This window comes from Aphanomyces astaci (genome assembly GCF_000520075.1).
Source record: "Aphanomyces astaci strain APO3 unplaced genomic scaffold supercont1.11, whole genome shotgun sequence".
NCBI classification, from domain to species: Eukaryota; Oomycota; class Saprolegniomycetes; order Saprolegniales; family Verrucalvaceae; genus Aphanomyces; species Aphanomyces astaci.
Window position 1 is genome coordinate 160,765 of NW_009798274.1, and position 22,498 is coordinate 183,262.

The following is a 22,498-nucleotide window of genomic DNA, read 5'->3' on the forward strand; positions in this document are numbered from 1 at the left end:
GGCTTTGACGTGGGTGACGGTGGTGTTGCAATGGTCTTATGTGTCCAGTTGCGTCCGCGCCTACGGGCTGATTACAGTGCTTGTCTCGCCGACAAGCATCCACTACGTAGCTTGTCATTGTGGACACGCAGCAGGCGTATGCTGCGTATCCGGATGATACAACAGCCTGTCACATTTCCGTTTATTTTAACTCTTTGTTATTAATAATTCCCTTTGGCTTTTTTGCACGGTTTGAAACCGTTTGAAACCACTGCGAAGAGGCACGTGGACGATGGTGCTGGCCCAAGACGAGATCGACGCGTGTCGAGAAGCATTCCTCGCATTTGACAAAGACAGGTACGAGATGAAGTTGAAGCATGAACTACATGAGGACCAACAGCCACATGATGCGGATTGTGACCAGGAGTGGCACGATCGATGTGTGGGAACTTCGCCAAGTCCTTGAAGGTACATTAGCTTTAGCTTTCCCCTTGTGACAACGACGAGGTAGCGATGGGTCAGCAGCCCACGGAAGAGGAATTGTTTCAAATGATCAGCGAGGTCGACGAAGACATGAGTGGCGCCATTGGTACGTAGATGTATCCACCCCTTCAAAATGCTTTCGCACAGTTCTTGTCCGATAGAAGTCGAACTACATTGACTTATATGGGCTGTAGACTTTGCCGAGTTTCTCCAAGTGATTGACAACCAGAAGGACCGCGCCGCGCTCTACAACGACGAGAGCGACATGAGTACGAACAAACAGACGGCCAGTTCAAGTATAAAATGTGACAAAATATGTGACGTAGTTGACGCCTTCGTCGCATGCGGCGGCAAACCCGACAAGTCGGGCGTCGTGAAGCGGGACACGCTGGTCAAAATCATCAAAATCGACTTTGGCTTGACCATCAACATCGAGGTAAGACTCGCCCTGTCACACAATTTGTAGTTTCGCAAAACAAAACCAAAATTCCCATGAATATGCTGGCTTATGGTGGCTTTAACTGAATGGTTGGACAGGAAATGATCAACAAGCTGGACGTGGACCAAAGCGGCGAGATCGAATTCGAAGAATTCAAAGCCATCTTGACATGAAAACGTCCCACAAGATGATTCCAATACATTTGCCAAATATATATATATACACTGGTATACAGTATATATTCAAACAATCCTACTAATATTAATAGTAGTATTTTTCACTCAATCCGTGTATGTATGTACTATTAATAGTATGTACTAGTATGCCTCGTCTTGTTCACTTTGCACTACAGTTCTCTTGGTAGCAGTAGTAGTAGTACTACTAGTAATACACTAGTAATACTATTACTATTACTATCGTACACCACGTTCTTTAGTACATGTACTAAACGGAATACTCACTGCTACTTTTTGCTATTTTTCACCGCCACCATACTCGGATGGGCGTCCTGCTTGGCCGAGTACAAGTACACGTTGTTCTTGATTGCCACTGCCACTTCATTGGTCGTGGGGTGCCACGTGGTCTGGAGTACCTTGGACGTGAAGTCCAATGGATCCCCGTCGGCGGTTCCAGTCGCGAGGGCCCTCGAGATGGCCGTGTGCGGCGCCGACGACCGCCGTCTCCCAGCGTTCGAGAGCGGGTTCAGACAGTAGTCGCTGCGTCCGTACCGGTCGTAAATGTGAAACTCGCTGTTGTACGACCCTGTGACAAAGTTGTTGCCGTCGCCGCTGACTGAGCACTCAAACTTGTCAAAGATACAGTCCGTGTCGTACAGCTCACACAGCCGTGGCCGCAGGTGCTCGTGGATCTAGTAAACACACAAATTAAGACCAAGTGTCGAGGCCATCTGGAAACGTCATCACATGTCCACTGTATCACATTTCAAGGCCATTTGGAAGTCGAGGTCATTGGGTTGTGTATTTCAAAGCCATTTGTACGTACGTTGATCGTGTGTACGGGCCGACTCTCCATGTTAATATCCCAAATCTTGAGCGTCAAGTAATCTCGGGAAATGATGTATCGGCCGTCTGGAGAAAATTTGATATCCGAGATGGACGCGATGATTTCAGAGAAAAAGCTGCGCGCCGCAGGGTCTTCCTGGTCTTCAAACACTAGGCATCCATCTTTTAATATATATACATCTAATACGAAGAAATATATATATATACGTAGAAAGATATATATATAGGTAGAAATATATATATTAGGTAGAAAGATAGATATTAGGTAGAAAGATAGATATTAGGTAGAAAGATAGATATTAGGTAGAAAGATATATATATATATATATATATATATATATAGGTAGAAAGATATTTATATATATATATAGGTAGAAAGATATATATAAATAGGTAGAAAGATATATATATATAGGTAGAAAGATATATATATATAGGTAGAAAGATATATATATATATGTATATATAGGTAGACATATATATGTATATCTTTCTACCATACATTTGGAATGGGAATCGCAGAGGGCAGACGTCCGCATGTCCCCGAGCTTGACCGCGCCGCGACTGGTGCTGTACATCATAATGTTGCAATGCGTCGGATGAAAGTCGGCCGACGTGATCACTTCGGTCAGCTCTTCCATGTTGTTTGGCTTGATGTCGACAATGTCTAATCGTTACATGAGTAAAAGCTCGAATCAACCCCATATATACACTGTAGTCACCACAAAATCACTATAGCAAGATATTACAGTCCATATACTGTACACACAACTATAGTGAGACTTGTGAGATGGGGGTGAAACGTACTGAATGACTGGTCCGACACCCCCAAGTGCCACAGGTTGATGCGCAGGTCATCGGCCGAGATGAACGTTTCGCCGTCGCTATTGAGCGCGATCGAGTTGATGTGGTATGTGTGGGCGTTGGCAAACACCTTTTTGGTCGTGGCGACGGCCACCGGCGGCGCCTTGTTGAGCGTCGGCAGCCGAATCACGTCGCCGTACGTGTTGGCGGGGTGCTGGAACTGCTGCACGGTGCGGACCTCGCGGTTGTGCAGACGCCACAGCTTGATCGTCTTGTCGTTGGTCGAGAGAAGGTACAGCGCGTCGTTGGACGGGCGACACCACCGGATCTGGTTGATCTTTTCTTCGATCTCCAAGCTCTTGAGGTAGTCGAACTCGGCCTTGTGGCTCTGAAAGCTCTTATACGGGGCGTATCGATTCTGCGAGTGGTCGTGCGATTGAAATGACCGCGTGAGGCGACCTTGCTGCTCGGAACAAGGATGCATGAGATGATGTGTAGTGGGAAGAGCCAACCTGTTGGGCATTAACGTCCTTGGTGTACACTGCGATTTGACCGCCCTTGGTGCCCGTGGCAATGTAATCGCCATATCGATCGTATTCCACCGCCGTAATCATGTCAGCTACATGCATCAATCACATCATTGTGACGCCGAGTTCAAACGGCGACACTTGAGGAGGAAGTTGCATACCGTTGTCTGGTCGAGACGCTTCACCAATGCGTTGAGAGACTGTCCAGCCACCGGAAATGGCAACTGGAGCCGAGCCAAGCTCTTGGCGGGACGACGACGACCCTGTGCTTCCATGAGACGAGGATCGTAGATCTTGTGGCATGTCTGTCTACTGGTCAACCCTTGGTCGGCTAGTGGTGTGTGTAGGAAGAGTTGATGTGCACTGCCTGAATGGTGGGGTGGGGGCGCGTTTTAGGTGGCGGCGGCGGCGGGAAGCGGCGTTGGATGTCTTGTGCTGGGACAGATTAGATATGACCAGGAGGAGGCATTGTTTCTGTTTTTCCTTCTGCCAAACGTAATATATACATGAGGTGGTCATTTATTATCGCGGATATCCGTTACACTTTTCAGTGAGATAATTTCGAATAATAATACACCACCATGTATGCACTTGGGGAATAAAAATATTGTCGAACCACCTTCAACTCGGAGCGGTTATTTTGATAATATATGACTGGGATACACTAGCCAATCACCGCGCACGTATTTAATCACTTTTCGATGCGGGACGACCACCGACCGTTCGATTTTCCACCGCCAAGAACATAAGGACGCTGCAGGTTTATGCACTTTGCGGACGATGGAGCATGCTAGAGTTGGCTGGGCTCCTGACGTGGCAGGCTACCAACGTCGCTAGAAAGCTGGGGACAGCTTGAGCATCTTCGCCAAGTGGATTGCATGGCTATGGACACCCATATACTACGCTTGAAAGTGTTTACTCCTCCGTGTAGGTTAGATAGGACGTACTGTATCAGGTGGGTGATCGGGGTGAGTAGGCAGCACGCACCACGGGCATATCACAATGAACGTGTTCGAAAGGATGCTAACGTTAAGGCCAATACAATATGTACGAATTGTACTTGCCTTTGTCATTTTCACAGTCAATTAACTGGGTGCTTGGTCAAATCTGAGTGTCCTGAGTGGCAGCAGCAGTGTGCAGAACAGCCATTCCATGCGTATTACTGTAAGCCTATGTGGTTTCAAAAGAAGTTTACCAGTCATCCACGTCAACTACTCGTGCAATTTCATTTGACGCTGATGGCTTGACGAAACGCCTACCAACTTGCGCAGCGAATCAATCGATTCTAGTTAGTAGTGACGATTTCAAGGGCTCTAATAACTTAACCTCCTCCGTGTTTCGGTTCTTTGTCACGAAATGTCGCTGTAAAGGGCTCTTGAGCTGTTGGTTCTGTGATCGCCATGGTACAGTATGAGCACTTGGGTAGTATATATTAGCTTGAGACCTGTTGTTACGGCAGTAAACAAGTTTTGCGTTCGATATTTCATTTTTGCATGATTAGTCCTTCATGTACTACAAATTGTAATTCGATATATTTACATTTCTGTTGTTGGCATTTTAAAACATATTTTGCCGTGCATTTTAATCTTGTTCACAAACGGATGTATAAAAACATGCTAAAACATGCATTGTAAATGTGAATAAAGAATGCTACATTGTTGGCAATAGTGCAACTTTTGAGTCACTGTCAACGCTAACTATCCAGACACCACATAACATGCCATGGCGAAGGAGTGCGTCCAAGATGCTGGCCTGCGCAGCTGTGGCTATCGTGGCCGCAGTTGTGTACTGGGAGATGAATGGTCCGCACATGCGTTCCACAACTCTATATGACGTAGGCGCCCCATGACGCTATATCGCGACAGAAGCTGAGTGTGATTTACATAGAGCCTGAAAGTGTCGCGGGAGGCAACCCAGGACACCATTGCCACTGCATATCGCGGTTTTTCGCTAAAATATCACCCCGACAAGACCACGTCGTTGGCTCCTGAAGCCAGGGAAGCCTCCACTCGGCTATTCCACGACGTGTCCAGTACGCCGTTGCCATGCTTCGTTGTGATTCGACATTTACTTGTAGATGCGTATTCGATTCTGTCCAACCCGCAGTCTCGGTACGAGTACGACCGAGAGCTAGCCCACAAGGCCACTGAGCCTGCATCTCTTTGGTGGTGGCCACATGGACTGGCTACTCAAGCGGCATCCCTCTCGACGTGGGTGCGTCTGTTTGCGGCGCTTGGCCTGTTGACCGCCTTGCACGAGTGCTTAGTGCGGCCAGTGGGGCTTTGGTTCAGTGGCGAGCGCATCGCCGCCGCCCCCATCGCAACGAGTCAAAAGGATCTAGCGCGCCACGAGTGTATTCTGCGGCTCCAGCAAGAGTACGACGCCCGTCAAGCCTTGGCAAACCGACGGCGACGAAACTGATACCCCAACACAGCTATGCCACCAACTCCATAGATGGCAGCATACACAATACAAGTGATATTACGTCGATGGTTCATTGGTGGTTAACGTTCTACGCTACTGTCACAGCTACGACCCCCTCGTCGGCTACTCGTGCAGTGTATACACTGGAAGAAGAAGGATTCGTAGCTTTGAGCACATTTGGCAGCCCGTAACCGTAAATATTGTTTGGAAAGCGATTGTACGGCGTACCACCGCAAGTAGACGGCACCAAAATCGGTTTATGCAGCGACTGCGTTGTGGTCGTCTGCTGGAGCTGCATAACCACTTGGTCCACTGAGCATCCAGTTGGCGTCGTGGCTCGGCAACTACGGGACAAACGCCCAATCAACCACATATACATACACTATCAACGTCGTACGCTTGGAGGACGAGCGCCGCCGCCCCAGACACGTGGGGAGTCGCCATGGACGTGCCAGTTAACCGCATAAACTTGGCATCACCCAAGCTCGACGCAGATCGAATCGCTACCCCCGGAGCCACAAAATCAGGCTTCACCACTCCCCCGACGGGGCTAGGGCCTAGGGAAATGACGTGGCAAGCTCCTGGGTGAGTATTTTACATATCATACATACCTTTGCCACTCCCCCCCCACAACGTCTTGCTGCCGACGAGGGCCCCCACGGCCACCGCCTCACGCAAACATCCTGGACACATGACAGATCCACACTGGAACCCGTTTACGTTGCCACTGGCAAACACCTACAACCATCGAGCCATGAAAAACAAGCGAAATGTCCATAATATATATATATATATATATATATATATATATATATATATATATATATATATATATATAATGCATTTGGAAAAATATACAAGAATGTACGTTTGAACAATCAATATCAACAACATTACAAAGATGATGCATTGGATAGACTTGAGCCGCCTCAGAAGACTCGAAGCAACTGTACGGATGAAAATATATTTCAACGATAGGAATAGACCAAATATATATTTTTAAATTATATAAGCCATTTAATAGTATACACAAACCGGAAGGATGTGGGCAGCTCGCCATGCTTGGACGATGTGGTCCATCCAGTGGACGGAGCTGTCGGCGCCGAATGAATTGGATACGATGTCAGCACCCAAATGGCACTTGGCTTGGGTTCCTTGCCACGTTGTGGGGCACATTACCTATATATATGATATGATCTCCTCTATGGATGCCACACAAAGACACGAGTTGGAATTATATATATATATATATTCAGACGTAGAAACGAAAAATACTTTTTGGCATGCAATAATAATATACTAGATGTAAGTACAGTACCCATTGCCCCGCGAGCAAAATATCACTTTGGGCGGCGCTGCCGTCCTAATTGAGAGGCCAATATATATATATATATATATAATAGTTAGCTGCTTGACCTTCTCCTCGGTAATATATTTTGGACATTCGTCATTTTCCAAACTCGAATTCAACTGAAAAGGTCTCTCTCACCCAGTTGAATGGTCGCGCGGCGATCCATGTGGCGTTCGGAGCGATGCCGATGCCGCCGCTTCCCACGGCCGAGCCCATCGTGTGAGTGCCATGTCCGACGAGGTCGGCGTTGTCTGGCGTGAGGGCGGTGGCATTCTGAGACACTGGGACCCAGAACGCATAGTCGTGGTTCACGGACCCGTCCCGTTGCTGCGTGCCTGAGAAACGTCGTGAGCATCGCCGAGCATGGAGGAGAGCTACTACCTCGATACGAACCGCGCAAGGCGTTGTGGGTGTAGCGCACCCCCGAGTCGATGCTAGCGATCACGACGCCAGTGCCAGTCCACCCCTTGCTCCATGCCTGCCCTCGAACGAACGTTTGATGAGACTTTTTTTGGGAGAGAAACCTACCTCGTCGGCATGTAGATCCTTGACATTGTCTTGCACAGACGACGATTCCATGTCATCAAGACGGGGGATGGATGCTGTAGATGTACTAGTCATCGAGGGAAGGTAGACGATCCCATCCTCGACAACGGTGGCGATGCCGTTCATCTTGTGGACGAGTGCCTCCACGGTGTCCTCCACGTCGTACAAGATCACGGTGTTCTGAATCCACAACGGAAACGCACGAGGCATGGTCATGTTGGCACGAGCGGTGGCGGACGTTAACTGAGCCACAAACGACGCCTGTGCTGGGGCGAACTTGTCACGTAGGTATGCGTGCACTGCTTCGCGGGAGTGTTCGGTGAGATCCTCATAGAGAGAGATGCCATCATGCGATGGAACGCCATGGAGGTGGACAAGTAGGCACTTGGACGAAGCAGTGTGCGCGATCGCCGCAAGGATCCCAGTAGTGGAGGCGAAGCTGATCATGTTATAGCAGAAATCTTTCACTTGTGGGGAATGTCGACGATGAATGTTGGTAATCGATGAAGCATAATCAGAATTCAAAATCGACGAAATCCCAGTATATATGTTTCTAATATATTGGAAATATAATTTCCAAGAATGTTGGTCCCACATTGTGAAACTGCCGACAAGATGTATCCAACGTGTATTAATAGGAGAACGCTTGGTGTGAGACCTAGAGCTATCCTCTCATGGAAGCGCATCGAAGGGACGATGACGATTTCGCGGCTCCTGCTGGCACTGTCATGGAGGATCAAGTGTGCGCCACGGACATTGCATGGGCGTCGACAGCAGGCCTGAACTCGTCCACTGATTGCGGTGGCGTCAAGTCGGAATCCATCTCGTCGATCATTGACGTGAATGACATTCTGGACAACTCATTCTGCGTCACGCAAAGCATTGTCGATCCCACCAGCAACAGCACCACCAGTGGTGACCACTCTTCCATTATGGAACACTCTCATACCATGTGCACTGGCTCCACGACCACCACAACCACGACGACGACTACCTCAAACAGCTTTGCGTATTCTGCGCACACGGAGCCCGACTCGCCCTTGGACAGCATCGCCGTACATCCTTCCCGTGGCCCTCCCGATGCAAAGCACGTGCCGGCGCGAAAGGCTGCCACTTCGTCCGTGACGACTCCTAGTTCCAGCCACCGCGGCATGAAGGAAATGTACATGCTCGTCTTTGACAACGGCAAGCTCCTTGGCGGCAAGACCATCATGGCCGCGTCCACCGCCTTGTTCTCCGTGGCGCTGGTGGTCTGCGCGGTGGCCCTGCGCGCGAAAACGCGGCAGGCAGTCAAGATGCCGTCGGGGGTCCTCCTCGGCTCGATTGGCACGGTTGTGATGGCATGCATCGTGTGCGTGTCGTACCTTTTAAGTCCGGGATGCCGCCGCCATTCCAACATTCTGCTGCTCAACCGCAGGTACGACCTCGCCTTCCAAGCGATTGGAGTGCATGATGAGCATGGCTTAGCGTCATGGACTTGCTCTTGGCGCTATCGTTCCTATTACAACCGGCGTGGAACAACTGGCATGAAGGCTCCGAGCTTGGCATGTCGTGCCAATACGTACGTCCAAACATATCGCCATTTATATTTTTAAAGGAATATATATATATATTTATATACATATATTATATATATATGTAGTTCGCTCAAAACAATATTGATCTGGTGGGGTGTTTGTTGTAGGTGTCTGCAGTACGAGAGTACTTTATCATGACGTCGGTAGCATGGGAGTTTTGTATGGCGGTCGACTTGTTCTCGTTGGTACGTTGTTGCAAGTTGTGTTCCCATCCCGTTGAATTATTTAAAATACTCAATAATATATATATATATATTTCCATCATGACTCTGATGGAACATGAATCCCCCAGTTGAACGATCCGTTCACGTCGCCTCGTAAAAACCGCGGCCGGTACCAGCTCTTGTCGCATGGATTGGGTACTCTCTCTATATATATATATTTCCGCTGCAAATTTGAAATATTTAATATTATGTAGGAATCCTTGCCGGTGGGGTGATGCTCACCAGTTCGTCGTTCTACGGGATGTCTGTGGGTGATTTTTGCTGGGTCAAATGCAGCGGACTGGACCAAAGACACTTTGGGGTGTTCGACGCTGGCGTGTGGATCTTCATTGCTGTACCCGTCGTGTGCTTTATAAGCACCAACATTTACGTGTGTGCAGTGTCTGCCAAGAGGTATATATATATATATATATATATTACACTATACTATATATATATATTACACTATACTATATATATTACACTATACTATATATATATATAAAACTATACTATATATATATATATATATATATTACACTATTGTGCTTTCGAGTGAAATTTCGTATTGTGGTGTGGTTTCTCGTTGGGATGTAAATCGATTTGATTGGCTACCTCAGAAGAGCTCAAAATTATTAGCCAATCAAAATCATCTCAATGAAATTTAACCAATCAGATCGATTGTGGATCGGTTTGGTTGGCGCGAAATTTGATTGCACCCCCTCCCCAAATTTGTATCAAGTCGACAATAGTCGTATTCAAATCCTTTTGATCGCTCGTACTTCTTCAAATATTATTATATAATCAGATCGATTGTGGATCGGTTTATTCGATTGCACCCTGTCCCCAAATTTCTATCAAATCGACAATATACTAATACTTCATTTCTGTTGTTGTTGCTTTCAATCTGTAAATTTAGAATCGAAGGGTCTAGAAGACAAGGATATGACCATGTATATATGCATACGATTTGGTCATTTACGAGGGTTTAGAGTATAAGATGTGGGTTTGGCGTTGTGATTTTGATATATATTTCTTTCGAAATGGAAACATGATGGTTGTATGTAATATATATTTCGCCATGCTTGATTTTTTTACTGTAGAGATTTCAACCACATGATGGTATTGTCCTTTTACCTAAAATTTGGCTGACTTTTGTGCGGATTCTTTGCCAAATCTATTGATCGATACTTTGAATTGACTTTTGTATGTAAAGATCGTCCAGTGCCACACTAATATCAGTCACATACTAATTGAAATCGTCGAAGAATGGATTTGATTGGCCAATTGATTCCTATTCTGGGTTTTGATTGGTCGATTTTCGATTGTCTGCGTATTTGGTGCTGCTCAATCAATTGAGCACCCAAACTCTCCAATTTTGAATCGAATATGTTGACCATACGAAGAATGAAGATTGACACTAACGTTAGTATTCATTTTCTCGTGAATGGTTTAATCATATGATTATATATATCGAAGATATATATATATAAATATAATATTTTTCTGCGACAGGTTTCGCAGCGGCATCGAAGCGACGCTGGAACACCGTCGGGGGCTGCTTCGCGAAGGGTTTCTCACGACGGTGGCGTTCATCGTGTACTGGTTGCTGCTCTGGGGCGTGTACATTGGCTTCTGGCTGGCGCAGTCGGATTGGGAGATTCTGCAGGAATTGTTTGGGTTTTTGCTGTCGTTTCGCGGCAGCGTGGTGTTTTTCCTGTGGATTCTATACAGCAACACATCGTCCAGGGTATATTTCTATATTATTTTGTCCATTTAAATGTATTTTGCATTAATTTGGATGAAATTGGGTGGCTAGTCCGGTGAAGATCGAGATGACGACGCCACGCGAGCCCAAACCAACTTTGCACTGCTGAATGAACTCGTGTTTTATACTACACGGGGCATCACCAAGGCAGTACAAGCAGCTAACAAACGGTACGAAGATTTTATGGATGTTGTATATATATTGAAAAAATAATATATATAGATATATATATGGGACTTTGACAAAGGAGTAGGTTGATAATGTATGACTTTATTTTATATATTTATATATAGACGACTATGCCGTTCGTCGAGTTTGGCCTTGACATGTACATATATGTACATATATTTCCAAAATACATGAACTTGACTATGGTTTCCACTATACTACGTTGTCCATTTCGTTTGAAAGACGATTGAATCATACCTATAAACATATCTATATATATATATTGCAGCCCCGACAACCAGACGGACAGTAGCCAAAACTCACGCCCAGCAATATTGTATAACATGTGTGTGTGATATGTAGCCAAGCGCTGGAGCTGGCCGAAGTGTCCATCTTCACAGTGCACCCGCCGCAGAACGAGCACGCGTTATACTCTTGCCAAGAGTGCAAGTTCACTGACATCCGCCCCGATGCATTCACCCACGTGCGCGAGCTCTTTGGCGTGGACGAGACGGAGCTCATTTCGGCCTTCTCCAACTGCAGCATCCCCAAGCTGAGCGAGGGCGCCAGTGGCTCGTTCATGTTCTTCACGTCCACCGGCGCGTTTATCGTCAAGAGCGTCACCCGACGGGAGAGCGCCTTCCTCAGCTCAATCGTCGACCAGTACGCGGCGTACGTGGTCGCCAACCCAGGGACGTTTATCACGCGAATCATCGGCAGCTACGCGATGGTGCTGTACGGACGGGTACATGAGTTTATCACTAGAAATAAATGCTTGGGAATATGATTCAACCTATGAGGATGATGTGGGCACACGACCCATTCAAGTGCATCTGTGTCGATTAGCAACGGTGGTCGTCGAGAGTATATATATATATAACTATATATTTTTTATTTTATATTTTTGCTAATATATCTATTCCAGGTACAAGTAGCTTTGTAGGTGAATTACTAACAACAATGACACGTGGAGTTCGTGTAGATTTGGTATGAGAAATGATCGTCGAAAATGCACGTATATATATATATATAGTATTCATTCAAAGCGTGTGTGGAGTGTGTGTTGAAATATAATCGTGCGACCCTATATATACATATATAATAACGTTAGTTTTTGTTCTTGATGGTTCTATATACTGTATTACTAGTATGCAAGACAATGATGATTTATATATATATATATATTACCGTGGCCGAAACTATGTTGACTGTGGTATATATATATTTGTAGGAATCGTACTTTGTCGTGATGGAGAATCTGTTTGACAAACATCATGCGGTGCACCATCGGTACGACATCAAAGGCTCGTGGGTCGATCGCAATGCCGAAAAGCCGCGCCGTGGCCAAGAATGCACGTGTCGGTAAGGGGTATCTAATACTATTTTTCCATCAAAACTACCTGTTTATGGGTGAATGGTGTTTATATCTATCACTGCTATATATATACAAATAAACTGACGAAATCTCTCTAATTGTTTCGCTTTTTAGGTATTGCAACATGACGTTTCGCACGGGCAACCGCGACAGTTGTCCAAACCGCGCCGGGTTTCACGAGCCCAACGTCGTGCTCAAGGACATGGACTTGACGACCAAAGTACGAAACAAAAAGCCTAAAATCGAATATATATATATATATATATATATTCATGATGGGGTAGGTGCGGCTGAGCGACGCGCAAGGGCCGAGTGTGGTGACGCAATTGAAAAAAGATAGCAATTTCTTGTGCGACCAAGGGATTATGGACTACAGTTTGCTTCTGGGGGTGATCGAAGTGCGGTTCCACGTGACCGCGACCAACATTATAGTTCCGGACGGCGACCACGACCACCACGTCCGGCTGCCGTCCGTCGTGCCGCCCGCCGCCGCCAAGGGCCCGATGGCGAAGCAGTCGGTCGCGTCGGTGCGCGCGGCGGACGTGGTGGTTGGCCCGGGCTTCTTTTACATGGGCGTGATTGATATTTTGCAGACGTGGACGGTGGAGAAGCGGTTGGAGCGGTTTGTCAAGGCGGTGCTGTGCCGGAAAGACCCCACGGGCATCTCGGCTCTGCCGCCCAAGCCCTACCGGTCGGTACTACTTACGAACAATGTTGTAGTGGACATTTGGGATTGTGATATTGTGCATTTCACCCAAATTTGGACTTGTCAAAAAGAATCTATTTGATCCTATTTAAGCTTGTACACACTATACTAAACAAAGATTAGTATATATATATATATATATATTGGTTTTGCCCAATGCGGAGGGACTGATTGGCAGAAATTCGACATGACGAGTGATTTGATTGGCTTAGGCGGTTCTTGAATCAAGACATTCGATTCTGCAGAGGGTTTCGACTCGATGTGACCATACTATGAATGTGTAGGGATCGGTTTCACAAAAAGCTAGACGAAATCTTCCATGTGGCTACCAGCAACACGACGCACGCGTCGCCGCTGGGTCGGCTGGACGTGGTGGACAATGGAGGCAAAGTGTTACCAGTGTACACGGACTCTGCACCGAAAAAGTTTAGCTTTCAAAACGAGTTTCGAGATAGCCCCCTTGCCCAAGACACCATCAACGCCGCCGCGTTCAACCTCAACGGATGATACCAACAACCATGTCATGATATTGTTCATTCGAAATTAGACTAGACTGTGCTCAATCGAACGAGCAAAAGAACCAAATCGCAGGCAGAGAATCAAAACACAAAACATGAATCAACTAGCCAATCAAATCCACTCTTCGAATAATTCAACATCGAATTAGTGTGTGATTGAAATTCGTACGATCTTAGTCAGTACAAACAATCAATCTATAGATTTGGCAAAGAATCAGCACAAAAGTCAATCAAATATTGGGTAAAATGACAATATATTGGCCAAGCTACACGTGTGTGACATGGGTTGAGAGAGAGATAATAAGTATTTCAAGAAGCGTGACCTGCAGGACGAATGGTACATAGTATTATATCTGGGAGGGCATGGAGGGATTCCTTTAAAATGCATAGCTGCTTTATAGTATTGTATTACATTTACTGTTAACAACGAAATAGGAATGGAGTATTAATACAAGTTGTATTTTCAAAATCCCTGATTCATCCTCTATTGTATGATTCGATTGCAAATCAATTTAAATAGTTCGAACTCGGGCAAATAAATTATTGAAATAGGACACTCCAACAGTACTCTCGATGATAGGCCGATTCACATACTTGTTTAAACTATTGAGTAGTTGCTAAAAAACCAATTTATAAAGGAATATTAGGTTTACACAAGTATCGTATATTGGAGGCAAATTGGACTAATTTCACCAGCAATGTTTCATAAGTTAATAAAGGTATTACGTTTTGGAGTTATCTATTTTATCCAATGAAATGAAATCTGGATTTCTATTGGGTAAACCTGCTCGGCCTATCATCGAAAGTTCGGCTCATCATTGAGAGTTCACGTTACTATTAATAGTACTGGTTTACAGTATATATATAATATATATATATATACATATTTGTGTGTCATTCTAGTTTTCTATTTCTAGTCGCTGTATCCGTCAGAACTGTCGGTATCGTGTTGGTTCGTAGCGTTGTCGTGGTACCCCAGTGCATACACATACAGCTGGGCGTCATTCCCCAACTTGACCTTTTTGCATGCTTCTCCGGCACACTTGGAGTGGTCGCATGCAGCCGACGCCACCACTATTCGCAGCCGCGCGTTCGCGTCCAGCGGGGTCGCGTGAAACAGATGGAGGCGGGTCTTGTTCTTTGAGCGATTGTCTTGCTTGATGGCGTCCGCCACTGCCACCTTGACGTCGTCCACGATCAGCTCGAGCCGGCCCGCACTCGAAGGACACGAGCCAGCTACTTGGATGTGGTACAGCCCACTGCGCTGCACCGTCAGCGTGGTGGCTTCTTCGTCCACAAAGCAGGCCAAGTCTTGGGGGAGGCGAACGTGCGTCGGCCACTGCACCACCGCGCCGCTGGGGGTGGAGGCGGCGGTGCCAACGTGGAGCCATTCGATCTGGGGCGAAGGGATGGGGAGGTGCGTGGCGATGTTTTTCGTGTGCGCCTTCAGCTCGTCCACGGACTCCTGCACCGCGAACAGCTGGGAACGCAACGCATCCAGCGGCTGCTTCTGCCGACGGATCATTTCAAATGTGTACTCAGCTCGAAGTCCGACGAAAGCCTGCAGGGCCAGCTGCAACGACAACCGGCCGTCCGGATTGTCTCCCGTCGCTGGCTTCAGATCCACTTCAAAGTGTTCGCTGTTCACAGGCGGGTGGTCACCTCGTGCTCGTTTGGACGAGCTCGTGAGCACACTCTACTCTCTCGGAGGTAAGACCAGTTGCGTGTCAAGGGTGGAGAAGAGGGAGATGTACCATCAACGCAGAGAAGACCATCTCTGACGGAAGCGCGTAGCCTGCCGTCAATGGCTTGTGGTCGTCAAAGCAGGATATGTCGCACTCCCTACCACAGCAACCTGCGTGAGACGGTCGAGAATGTGTTAGTATGCTCTGGACCATTGCTGTTTGGAGCGAAGGGACTCTATCCACACGGTGATGGGCAACGACCCTTTGGTGGCAGTGACTTGGGCGCGATACAAGTCGGTGCTGGACGGGAACTTGACCTTGGACAGGATCAGCACCACGGCGCTGTCGTCCTTCATGTCCTTGGCTGCCATCATGCAAGATACCCAAACATCCGACCATACGATTGGCTGGCCGAAACACACCTCCCAAACATAATACGTTGAACCTGTAGTGACAAAAACTCGAATTCCTCAAACATATCGCAATCGAATCGCGTCGACCAAACCGATCTACAATTGATCTGATTGGTTGAATTTCAATAGAACATTTTGATTGGCTAATAAGTTTGAGCTCATCTGAAGTAGCCAATCAAATCGATTTAAATACAAAAAACACAACACGAAATTTCACTCGAAAGCACAATACTACACCTGTATGTAGTACTTGGTTCACAGCAAAGATGTCTATGCTGTAAGTATAATACCTCGAAGTACTACGTACTACGTACAGTAGTAGTATTATACTAGTATTGTAATACTAATTACTGTGTAGGTACCGGTAGAACACATACTAAACGATAAAGATGTTACATTGAAAGGTTACACGACCTTTGATAGATATTTATCAAGCTATCCACAGTAGTACAGCTGTAGATATGTCTACGTGGTACAGTAACAGTAAACGGCGGAATTTCATATTGCCAAAGGACATCAGTAGTCGAGATGGCACGGCTGTGCAATGTATTACTGTACTTCGACAACACAACCCCAGCCCGTTTGTGCGCTTATCGCTCTCTTTTGACATCCACGATGTCCACGTCCGTGTCGTCGTCGTCCTCCACGGGGGGGGACTCTGGCGCGGCTTGGTCGGACGGTGGAAGCAAGTTGATCACATGCACCACCAGCGTCGCTCGTTTATTCAGTTTGGACCTGGCGCAGCTGCCGGCGGGGGGACACTGCGAGTGGCCGCAGGGGGTTTTCGATAGGTAGCACACCTCGACGGTGGCGTCCACGGCCAGCTGCAGCATGACCGACAGCTGGAGCTGGTACTTGGTGCTCGCGCCGTCGTCTTGCTTGATGGCGGCTGCCACGGCCACCTTGTTGTCGTTGTGGTACAGCACCAGCAGTCCGCTGCTGGTCGTGCAGCTGCCAGACACGTGGAGGTGGAACAAGCCCTCTCGACGGATGGTCAGCACGTCGTGGTCGCTGTTGATCGACACGAGCGACGGCTGCGACAGCGTCGGCACCGTCCATGCGACGTGGTCGAACGCGTCCGTGTCGTGCCCCGATGACACCTCGAGGCGGTCGAGTGGCGTTCGAGCCGCCTTCTGACGTTTGGCCGACCGCAGCCGGCGGTTCTCTGCGCGCAGCTCGGCGACTTCTTCCTCGAGGTCCCGAACCTTGGCATGCACGACGTCCAGAGCTTCCACGGCACAAGGCGCCAACTGGAACGTGTAGTCGGCCCTCATTCCTACAAAGGCCTTCATGGACAACGCCAGCGACAGCCCGCGCTGCGGCAACGGATGCAAGTCAATGTCGTAATGCTCGCAGCTCTCGGAACACGTCTCGTTGCTTCGCTTGGAGGTGCATGTCAGTACACTCTACGCAGCATGCATAAGTGGAAGGTGCTCCTAGAGATGGGAGGTACCATCAACGCCGTGAGAATGGTGGTCGGTGGCAGGGAATACGCTGCCCCGGCTGGTCGGTGGTCGTCAAAGTTTGTCACAGTGCACTCCCTACACGCACCATGATGCCGTGCTGTCCACCCAGAGCGCGAAACGTACCATTGGCCTTTGGACCGCCGCGACTCCATCCAAATTCGAATCGGGAGCTCGCCGCCAACGGTGAATATTTCCGCCCGAAAGAGATCCGTGTGCGAGGCAAAGGTCGTTCGGGATAGCGCCAGGACCAGGTCCGTCGCTTTAGGCGTCGGTGGTGGTGCCACCGCAAGAGCCGCCGCAGCAGCTCTCCGAGCAGCTGCCATTTCGACTTGCTTGGATATTGTTCATCGGCGACAACCTGCATCATTTTATATGCAATCGCATTTATGTTTTAAATACTCGTGCGGTGAAATTAGGTAGTTTAAAAAACCATTTAAAACGTACCATCCAATTTTGCAATGTTAAAACCTCATCTAAATATCTCAAACCACCATTCAAACAAGGCCTATATCTTTAGATATGGTTTACATTAACCTTACTGGGATTACGTACAGTAGTACCCAACCTGTCGTGTAGTACTACATGGTACTGTACGTACAGTATGATCACCAAAAATAATTGTAAAACACATTCGATTATAGAGGTATTTCGGCTTCAATTTCAAGTTTTCAGTGCGTGTTTGACAGATCCGGTGCGTGATATTTGAAATTGAATCAAAACTCTGAAGCTTAATATAGTATGATTTGTAACAGTATTGCCTGTCAACCCAACCAAACAACGAGAATGGCGGCGTTCGCGTCCGCAGGCAAGTCCATGCCAGGAGCACATGGTACGTACATGAAGGCGATTCCTTCGTGTAACTCTTTCTTAATGTGTGCGTCGTGACATAGTCTCGTTCGACGACTTGCTGGAGCGGGAATGGAGTGCGAACCAACCCCATGCCCACACCTCGTCCGACGGGCGTAAGCAAGTGCCCAAGAAGCCATTCTTGAAGCGCGGCGCTCGTGGATGGTGGAAAAACAGCGACAAAGCCGTGCCGATGGCGTATTCATTGTCCAGCGCCCACGACGACGAGCAGAAGGGCACCGCAACGTCGAAGACGACTGCGTTTCCATCGAAGCAACAACGGCCGTCCCAGGCTTCGTCGCAACCCCGTCGAACGCAGGTACTAGGACCTTCTGCCTCAAGCCGCGCACAAGTTCCCGTGAACCATCGATCCAGCACACGACGAACCACTCCTACGTCTTCGACTGCTGCATCACTTGGACGAAGTGCCAGTGATGCCATCGAGACGCCATTACATGCCGCCCCGTATGTACCGTCCCCTAGGGGCAATAGCACCGTTTTGAACGCGTCATCTTCTCGATACATCCCCGTGGCCCACCAAGCACCCGATTCGTCGAATTGGTCCATCCACGACGAGGACAACAACGATGTCAGGCACGACGAGGACCCCCCCCCCGACACTTGCAAGTATCATGAGCATCCGTTGACCCAGTCCGTGGACTGGAAACTCGAGCAAGACGCGCACGAGTTGCAAGAGTTCGAGAGCTTGGAGCAGCAACTTCTACAGCAACATACACATTCAACCCCCCATAGCCACCAACTTGACGACACAGATGTCCATGCCGATCCTTCCGCCGCCGCCGGCACTCAGCCTCCACCTCCGTGGAGAGTCGACGAAGAAACCGAACGGCGGGACCTCCTCGCCGAACTCGATGCGTGGAGCCGCGACGACATCACGACCCGTCCCCCAGCCGCGTCATTGTACGACCAAGACTTGTACGATCTAAACCATAGTTTCTCGATCGATGGCCATGGCGACGACGAAGTGGGCGAGCTAAGCCACCACCAGTCGTCCATGCTGCACTACCCCCATCACGACCATATCGAAGCCTTGAACGAAGGGAGCTTGAACGACGTGAGCTTTGCCGACTCTGAACCGTGGGACGAATACGACCAAGGTCCTGCTCCCATCATGGCGCAGGAACGGCTTGACCTGACCAGCAACGTCCATTCCGTTGCTGAACCACACCAAGAATCGGCCAACGTCGGCCAGCAGCCGTCATATATCGAGCAAAAGTTTCAAAAGGCGGCGGCCGCCGCCAATCAAATGCCGCCGCCGCCAGTATCGTCGTCTCTACAAACACTTAAAATGAAACTCAAACAAAAAGCTGCGGCAAGCTCCAGGACACCTGCCAAGCCGACTGGAAAGAAGTCTGCGGGGAAAATACCCCCTTTACCACCACCACCACCACCTCCTGGGAAGGTGAAAAGGGAAAAATCCCTGCCAGGGCATCACGTCGGCACAGCAGCTGCTGCCACGGCACCGCATTCCGTGGGGACTGTACCCCCTCCAAAGCCATCATCTTCCCACTTTCCCGCTGGCATTGAAGACAAGGCAAGCACGCACGCTCATATTATTTCATATTGTGCCAACGACTATATATGTTTAGCTTTTCGAGTTGGAGACTGAAGTCAAGCACTACAAGCAGGAGACGCTCAAACTGCAAAAGCGGAGAGAGGCGCTTGAAGCCGATCAGCGCAAGCTGGACCAACAGCGGCACGACTGGCATGAAGAGAAGCGGAAAGCGCAGGAAGACATGGACGCCCAGTGGAAACATCTCCGAAAGGAACGGCGGGCCCTCGACCAAGCGCTCAAGTTTGGGGCGGCGGCTTTGCCCGACAGGAAGGAGCGCGGCGAAATCGACGCATTGAAAGCGCAGCTGGTCAAGATGCAGGTACGAACGAGATGATGCTGCTTGTATGGAAGAATAGGGTGAAATTGAATTATATATATATATTGTGGGATGATGCAATGGCAATGTACTGTACTGTATATCCGTGTGAAGGATATATAATATAGAGTATGGATATATATATATATGTATATTTGTATTGTGGGATTTAATAGATATTTATATGGGAGAATGAGATATAAAATTTAGAGATTGGTATCATAGGTGGACGACAAGGCCAAAACCAACAAGCACAAAGCAGCGACGGACTTTTTCAGGCATCGCATTGCGGTAAGTACGTTGATATAAATCCAAAATCTTGTGAAAACAAGTGAACAGAATTCGATAAAAACATCAAAACGGGTGCTTCCATGGACTTTTATTATTATTAGAAAAATGGCGATGAAGATATATATATATATATATATATATATATATATATATATATATATATATATATATATATATATATGCCATAGGAATTGGAATTGCGAAATCAAGAGCTGCGCGACGATTTGAAGTTTATGGAGCAGGAGCGCCTGGCGAATTGGAATTGGACCAACGATGCTTCAAATCACAACAATAACCCTGGCTCAAACCAAAGTGGGAAAATTCCCAGTCGACCTGGTCCTGGCACTGCGCCAATTTCACTGGCATCAAGCATCAACTACAACATTTCCACGTCCGACGCCCCTATGAAGAAGGATAAAAGCACTACGGTAGACGAAGACGCAGCCTACAACCCAGCGCAATACCAACCGAACTACGGTGCAGTTGGCCAATCCAAGGACAAAAGCGACAGTCGACGGACCAATGGCAGTGAAACCCATCATTCCGACGATGGCGACCAACACAAAAACGACCTTAACGGCGCGTTCGGCCTCGAGACAACTATATCAGACGATGGACACGAAACACCAGACGACCAGGCCACACCATCGTTGTCTGTGAGTGCATATTTATAAGTCTAGTGATTAGATTTATGAGTTGGGTCTTATATTCGTACTTGTAGGAGCTGCATCCCAACTCAAGCGAGGTAGAGGAGATCCGCCACAGCGGCGGCAAAGTCGAGCGGCGGTACGCCAGCGGCCCCCTTCTCAAGTCATTTCAGTTTGCAAATGGCACGGAAAAAGATGTTTACAAGGACGGCCACTCGGTCGTTCGCTTCTCCAACGGCGACGTCAAGGAGGTAACAACCTATCGCCAGTGTATTATTACCTGCAGCTACTGTGAATCTGGACATATATTATATATAAAATTATATATATATATATATATATATGTGTGTGTGTTGGCCGCTACCACTTCGCTGTATGGGTCGTGATAGTTTTTATTTACTCCAGTTGTGTATCTATGCATTGGCCATCTATTCCTCAATTAATCCTTGGTTGAGATCGAGACATAAGGACGTGTGTATGCGTGTTTGCAGATACTGGTAGTTTTTTTTGTTATTTACCCCAGTTGTATATATATACTGTATATATTTATGTATAGAACTAGCACGAAATACAAGTCCGGATTTATATATATATATATATATATATTCAGGGTTAATAACAGAGTGCACGGGTGCTAGACCTACCCAGGAGAAGGCGGGAAGACTGTATATTTCTACGCAGCAGCGCAGACGCGCCACGTCACATACGCCGACGATACGCAAGTGTTTGAGTTTCCCAATGGCCAGGTTAGTTTCGTGCATTTCAGATATTTCGGGTGGCCTAGTCTTATGGCCATTGGACAGTGTCACATATAATATTCACTGTATCGCAGGTGGAGACGCACCACGCGAACGGCGCCAAGGAAATCTCGTTTGTGGACGGCACGACCAAGCGCATCGAAACCAACGGCGACGAGTGGAGCACATTTCCGGATGGGACGCGGATGGTCGAGGCCAAGTCGGGGTTCCGGGAGGTGATCAACCCCGACGGAAGCCGCGCGAGGGACTACCCCGACGGCCGTACGACATGGATCACCCCCCAGGGGGTCGAGCAGCCGGTGCAGTACAAGCGGCCGACGGCTTAATATGCGATACAGTTACCGTCCATAAAGTAGAGTTGTACGGGGATATCAGACAAGTTGAAGTGTAATATATTGTGAGTCCAGCAACATGAATGCTGAGTGTCGCGATCTCATTTGCCCTAGTCGTACTACATATATGAAAAGTCCTACTTTGAAGTGGAAACAGTCTACATACATGTGTCAGTGGTATGCATATGGTCGCAGCAATAACGATTAATCGCTTGGTTAGTTAAACCATCATACCTGGTGACGGAGTATGTACTATTAGTACTAGTAGATACTAGTGT

General features: G+C 47.8%; 8 protein-coding genes across 13 annotated transcripts; 4 read left to right on the forward strand and 4 right to left on the reverse strand.

Moving 5' to 3' along the window:
- Positions 1–239: 239 nt before the first annotated feature.
- H257_05695 lies at positions 240–1,186 on the forward strand. 2 transcript variants are annotated; one of them, XM_009830635.1, is made up of 6 exons: positions 240–336; positions 404–447; positions 491–568; positions 657–731; positions 789–898; positions 1,000–1,186. In XM_009830635.1, exons 1-6 carry the CDS (start codon positions 272–274, stop codon positions 1,072–1,074), a joined length of 447 nt encoding a protein of 148 aa, XP_009828937.1. In that variant the 5' UTR covers positions 240–271; the 3' UTR covers positions 1,075–1,186. The 2 variants fall into 2 exon arrangements, with proteins under 2 accessions (XP_009828937.1, XP_009828938.1); XM_009830636.1 differs by lacking the exons at positions 240–336; positions 404–447 and having other exon boundaries at positions 452–568.
- H257_05696 (hypothetical protein) lies at positions 1,173–3,743 on the reverse strand. Its single transcript, XM_009830637.1, has 6 exons — positions 3,416–3,743; positions 3,240–3,346; positions 2,731–3,190; positions 2,426–2,590; positions 1,904–2,073; positions 1,173–1,769 (listed from the first exon to the last, which is right to left on the reverse strand). The coding sequence occupies exons 1-6, from the start codon at positions 3,555–3,557 to the stop codon at positions 1,365–1,367; spliced, it is 1,449 nt and encodes a 482-aa protein (XP_009828939.1). The 5' UTR covers positions 3,558–3,743; the 3' UTR covers positions 1,173–1,364.
- Positions 3,744–4,956: 1,213 nt separating this feature from the next.
- H257_05697 (hypothetical protein) lies at positions 4,957–5,745 on the forward strand. The gene is made up of 3 exons (XM_009830638.1): positions 4,957–5,088; positions 5,142–5,286; positions 5,332–5,745. The coding sequence occupies exons 1-3, from the start codon at positions 4,972–4,974 to the stop codon at positions 5,673–5,675; spliced, it is 606 nt and encodes a 201-aa protein (XP_009828940.1). The 5' UTR covers positions 4,957–4,971; the 3' UTR covers positions 5,676–5,745.
- On the reverse strand, positions 5,731–8,037 carry H257_05698. 2 transcript variants are annotated; one of them, XM_009830639.1, is made up of 8 exons: positions 7,558–8,037; positions 7,411–7,507; positions 7,168–7,364; positions 6,997–7,041; positions 6,714–6,857; positions 6,290–6,416; positions 6,076–6,235; positions 5,731–6,022 (listed from the first exon to the last, which is right to left on the reverse strand). In XM_009830639.1, exons 1-8 carry the CDS (start codon positions 8,020–8,022, stop codon positions 5,767–5,769), a joined length of 1,491 nt encoding a protein of 496 aa, XP_009828941.1. In that variant the 5' UTR covers positions 8,023–8,037; the 3' UTR covers positions 5,731–5,766. The 2 variants fall into 2 exon arrangements, with proteins under 2 accessions (XP_009828941.1, XP_009828942.1); XM_009830640.1 differs by having other exon boundaries at positions 6,076–6,416.
- Positions 8,038–8,218: 181 nt separating this feature from the next.
- Positions 8,219–14,049, forward strand: H257_05699. 2 transcript variants are annotated; one of them, XM_009830641.1, is made up of 12 exons: positions 8,219–8,992; positions 9,043–9,136; positions 9,260–9,337; positions 9,445–9,511; positions 9,571–9,769; positions 10,871–11,105; positions 11,175–11,293; positions 11,655–12,036; positions 12,523–12,653; positions 12,781–12,886; positions 12,951–13,357; positions 13,657–14,049. In XM_009830641.1, exons 1-12 carry the CDS (start codon positions 8,250–8,252, stop codon positions 13,877–13,879), a joined length of 2,784 nt encoding a protein of 927 aa, XP_009828943.1. In that variant the 5' UTR covers positions 8,219–8,249; the 3' UTR covers positions 13,880–14,049. The 2 variants fall into 2 exon arrangements, with proteins under 2 accessions (XP_009828943.1, XP_009828944.1); XM_009830642.1 differs by lacking the exons at positions 12,523–12,653; positions 12,781–12,886; positions 12,951–13,357; positions 13,657–14,049 and having other exon boundaries at positions 11,655–12,158.
- A 660-nt stretch (positions 14,050–14,709) lies between these two features.
- H257_05700 lies at positions 14,710–15,960 on the reverse strand. Of its 2 annotated transcripts, XM_009830643.1 has the most exons (3): positions 15,786–15,960; positions 15,645–15,732; positions 14,710–15,586 (listed from the first exon to the last, which is right to left on the reverse strand). In XM_009830643.1, the coding sequence occupies exons 1-3, from the start codon at positions 15,947–15,949 to the stop codon at positions 14,804–14,806; spliced, it is 1,035 nt and encodes a 344-aa protein (XP_009828945.1). In that variant the 5' UTR covers positions 15,950–15,960; the 3' UTR covers positions 14,710–14,803. The 2 variants fall into 2 exon arrangements, with proteins under 2 accessions (XP_009828945.1, XP_009828946.1); XM_009830644.1 differs by having other exon boundaries at positions 15,645–15,960.
- A 419-nt stretch (positions 15,961–16,379) lies between these two features.
- On the reverse strand, positions 16,380–17,798 carry H257_05701 (hypothetical protein). The gene is made up of 3 exons (XM_009830645.1): positions 17,578–17,798; positions 17,442–17,529; positions 16,380–17,394 (listed from the first exon to the last, which is right to left on the reverse strand). Exons 1-3 carry the CDS (start codon positions 17,775–17,777, stop codon positions 16,579–16,581), a joined length of 1,104 nt encoding a protein of 367 aa, XP_009828947.1. The 5' UTR covers positions 17,778–17,798; the 3' UTR covers positions 16,380–16,578.
- Positions 17,799–18,232: 434 nt separating this feature from the next.
- On the forward strand, positions 18,233–22,316 carry H257_05702. Of its 2 annotated transcripts, none has more exons than XM_009830647.1 (8): positions 18,233–18,283; positions 18,345–19,855; positions 19,911–20,195; positions 20,418–20,483; positions 20,726–21,139; positions 21,205–21,381; positions 21,769–21,876; positions 21,963–22,316. In XM_009830647.1, the coding sequence occupies exons 1-8, from the start codon at positions 18,238–18,240 to the stop codon at positions 22,212–22,214; spliced, it is 2,859 nt and encodes a 952-aa protein (XP_009828949.1). In that variant the 5' UTR covers positions 18,233–18,237; the 3' UTR covers positions 22,215–22,316. The 2 variants fall into 2 exon arrangements, with proteins under 2 accessions (XP_009828949.1, XP_009828948.1); XM_009830646.1 differs by having other exon boundaries at positions 18,238–18,283; positions 20,672–21,139.
- Positions 22,317–22,498: the final 182 nt, after the last annotated feature.

Bases quoted from the DNA above. Each gene is read 5' to 3' on its own strand.
- H257_05697 (XM_009830638.1), top strand. From the start codon at position 4,972: ATGCCATGGCGAAGGAGTGCGTCCAAGATGCTGGCCTGCGCAGCTGTG. The intron at 5,089-5,141 runs GTAGGCGCCCCA...TGATTTACATAG, and splicing joins GTTCCACAACTCTATATGAC to AGCCTGAAAGTGTCGCGGGA. The intron at 5,287-5,331 runs GTACGCCGTTGC...ATTTACTTGTAG, and splicing joins GCTATTCCACGACGTGTCCA to ATGCGTATTCGATTCTGTCC.
- H257_05700 (XM_009830643.1), bottom strand. From the start codon at position 15,949: ATGATGGCAGCCAAGGACATGAAGGACGACAGCGCCGTGGTGCTGATC. The intron at 15,733-15,785 runs GTCCAGAGCATA...TTGCTGTGGTAG, and splicing joins CTTCGCTCCAAACAGCAATG to GGAGTGCGACATATCCTGCT. The intron at 15,587-15,644 runs GTACATCTCCCT...CCGAGAGAGTAG, and splicing joins TGGTCTTCTCTGCGTTGATG to AGTGTGCTCACGAGCTCGTC.
- H257_05699 (XM_009830641.1), top strand. From the start codon at position 8,250: ATGGAAGCGCATCGAAGGGACGATGACGATTTCGCGGCTCCTGCTGGC. The intron at 11,106-11,174 runs GTATATTTCTAT...TTGGGTGGCTAG, and splicing joins ACAGCAACACATCGTCCAGG to TCCGGTGAAGATCGAGATGA. The intron at 11,294-11,654 runs GTACGAAGATTT...TGTGATATGTAG, and splicing joins GTACAAGCAGCTAACAAACG to CCAAGCGCTGGAGCTGGCCG.
- H257_05695 (XM_009830635.1), top strand. From the start codon at position 272: ATGGTGCTGGCCCAAGACGAGATCGACGCGTGTCGAGAAGCATTCCTC. The intron at 337-403 runs GTACGAGATGAA...GATTGTGACCAG, and splicing joins CTCGCATTTGACAAAGACAG to GAGTGGCACGATCGATGTGT. The intron at 569-656 runs GTACGTAGATGT...TATGGGCTGTAG, and splicing joins AGACATGAGTGGCGCCATTG to ACTTTGCCGAGTTTCTCCAA.
- H257_05701 (XM_009830645.1), bottom strand. From the start codon at position 17,777: ATGGCAGCTGCTCGGAGAGCTGCTGCGGCGGCTCTTGCGGTGGCACCA. The intron at 17,530-17,577 runs GTACGTTTCGCG...TGGTGCGTGTAG, and splicing joins CGGCGGTCCAAAGGCCAATG to GGAGTGCACTGTGACAAACT. The intron at 17,395-17,441 runs GTACCTCCCATC...CATGCTGCGTAG, and splicing joins CCATTCTCACGGCGTTGATG to AGTGTACTGACATGCACCTC.
- H257_05702 (XM_009830646.1), top strand. From the start codon at position 18,238: ATGGCGGCGTTCGCGTCCGCAGGCAAGTCCATGCCAGGAGCACATG. The intron at 20,196-20,417 runs GTACGAACGAGA...TTGGTATCATAG, and splicing joins CGCAGCTGGTCAAGATGCAG to GTGGACGACAAGGCCAAAAC. The intron at 21,140-21,204 runs GTGAGTGCATAT...TCGTACTTGTAG, and splicing joins AGGCCACACCATCGTTGTCT to GAGCTGCATCCCAACTCAAG.
- H257_05698 (XM_009830639.1), bottom strand. From the start codon at position 8,022: ATGATCAGCTTCGCCTCCACTACTGGGATCCTTGCGGCGATCGCGCAC. The intron at 7,042-7,167 runs GTGAGAGAGACC...CCTCTCAATTAG, and splicing joins CCGCGCGACCATTCAACTGG to GACGGCAGCGCCGCCCAAAG. The intron at 6,236-6,289 runs GTATGTATGATA...TCATTTCCCTAG, and splicing joins GTGGGGGGGGAGTGGCAAAG to GCCCTAGCCCCGTCGGGGGA.
- H257_05696 (XM_009830637.1), bottom strand. From the start codon at position 3,557: ATGCCACAAGATCTACGATCCTCGTCTCATGGAAGCACAGGGTCGTCG. The intron at 2,074-2,425 runs GTATGGTAGAAA...ATGGATGCCTAG, and splicing joins CTGCGATTCCCATTCCAAAT to TGTTTGAAGACCAGGAAGAC. The intron at 1,770-1,903 runs GTACGTACAAAT...TGTGTTTACTAG, and splicing joins GGCCCGTACACACGATCAAC to ATCCACGAGCACCTGCGGCC.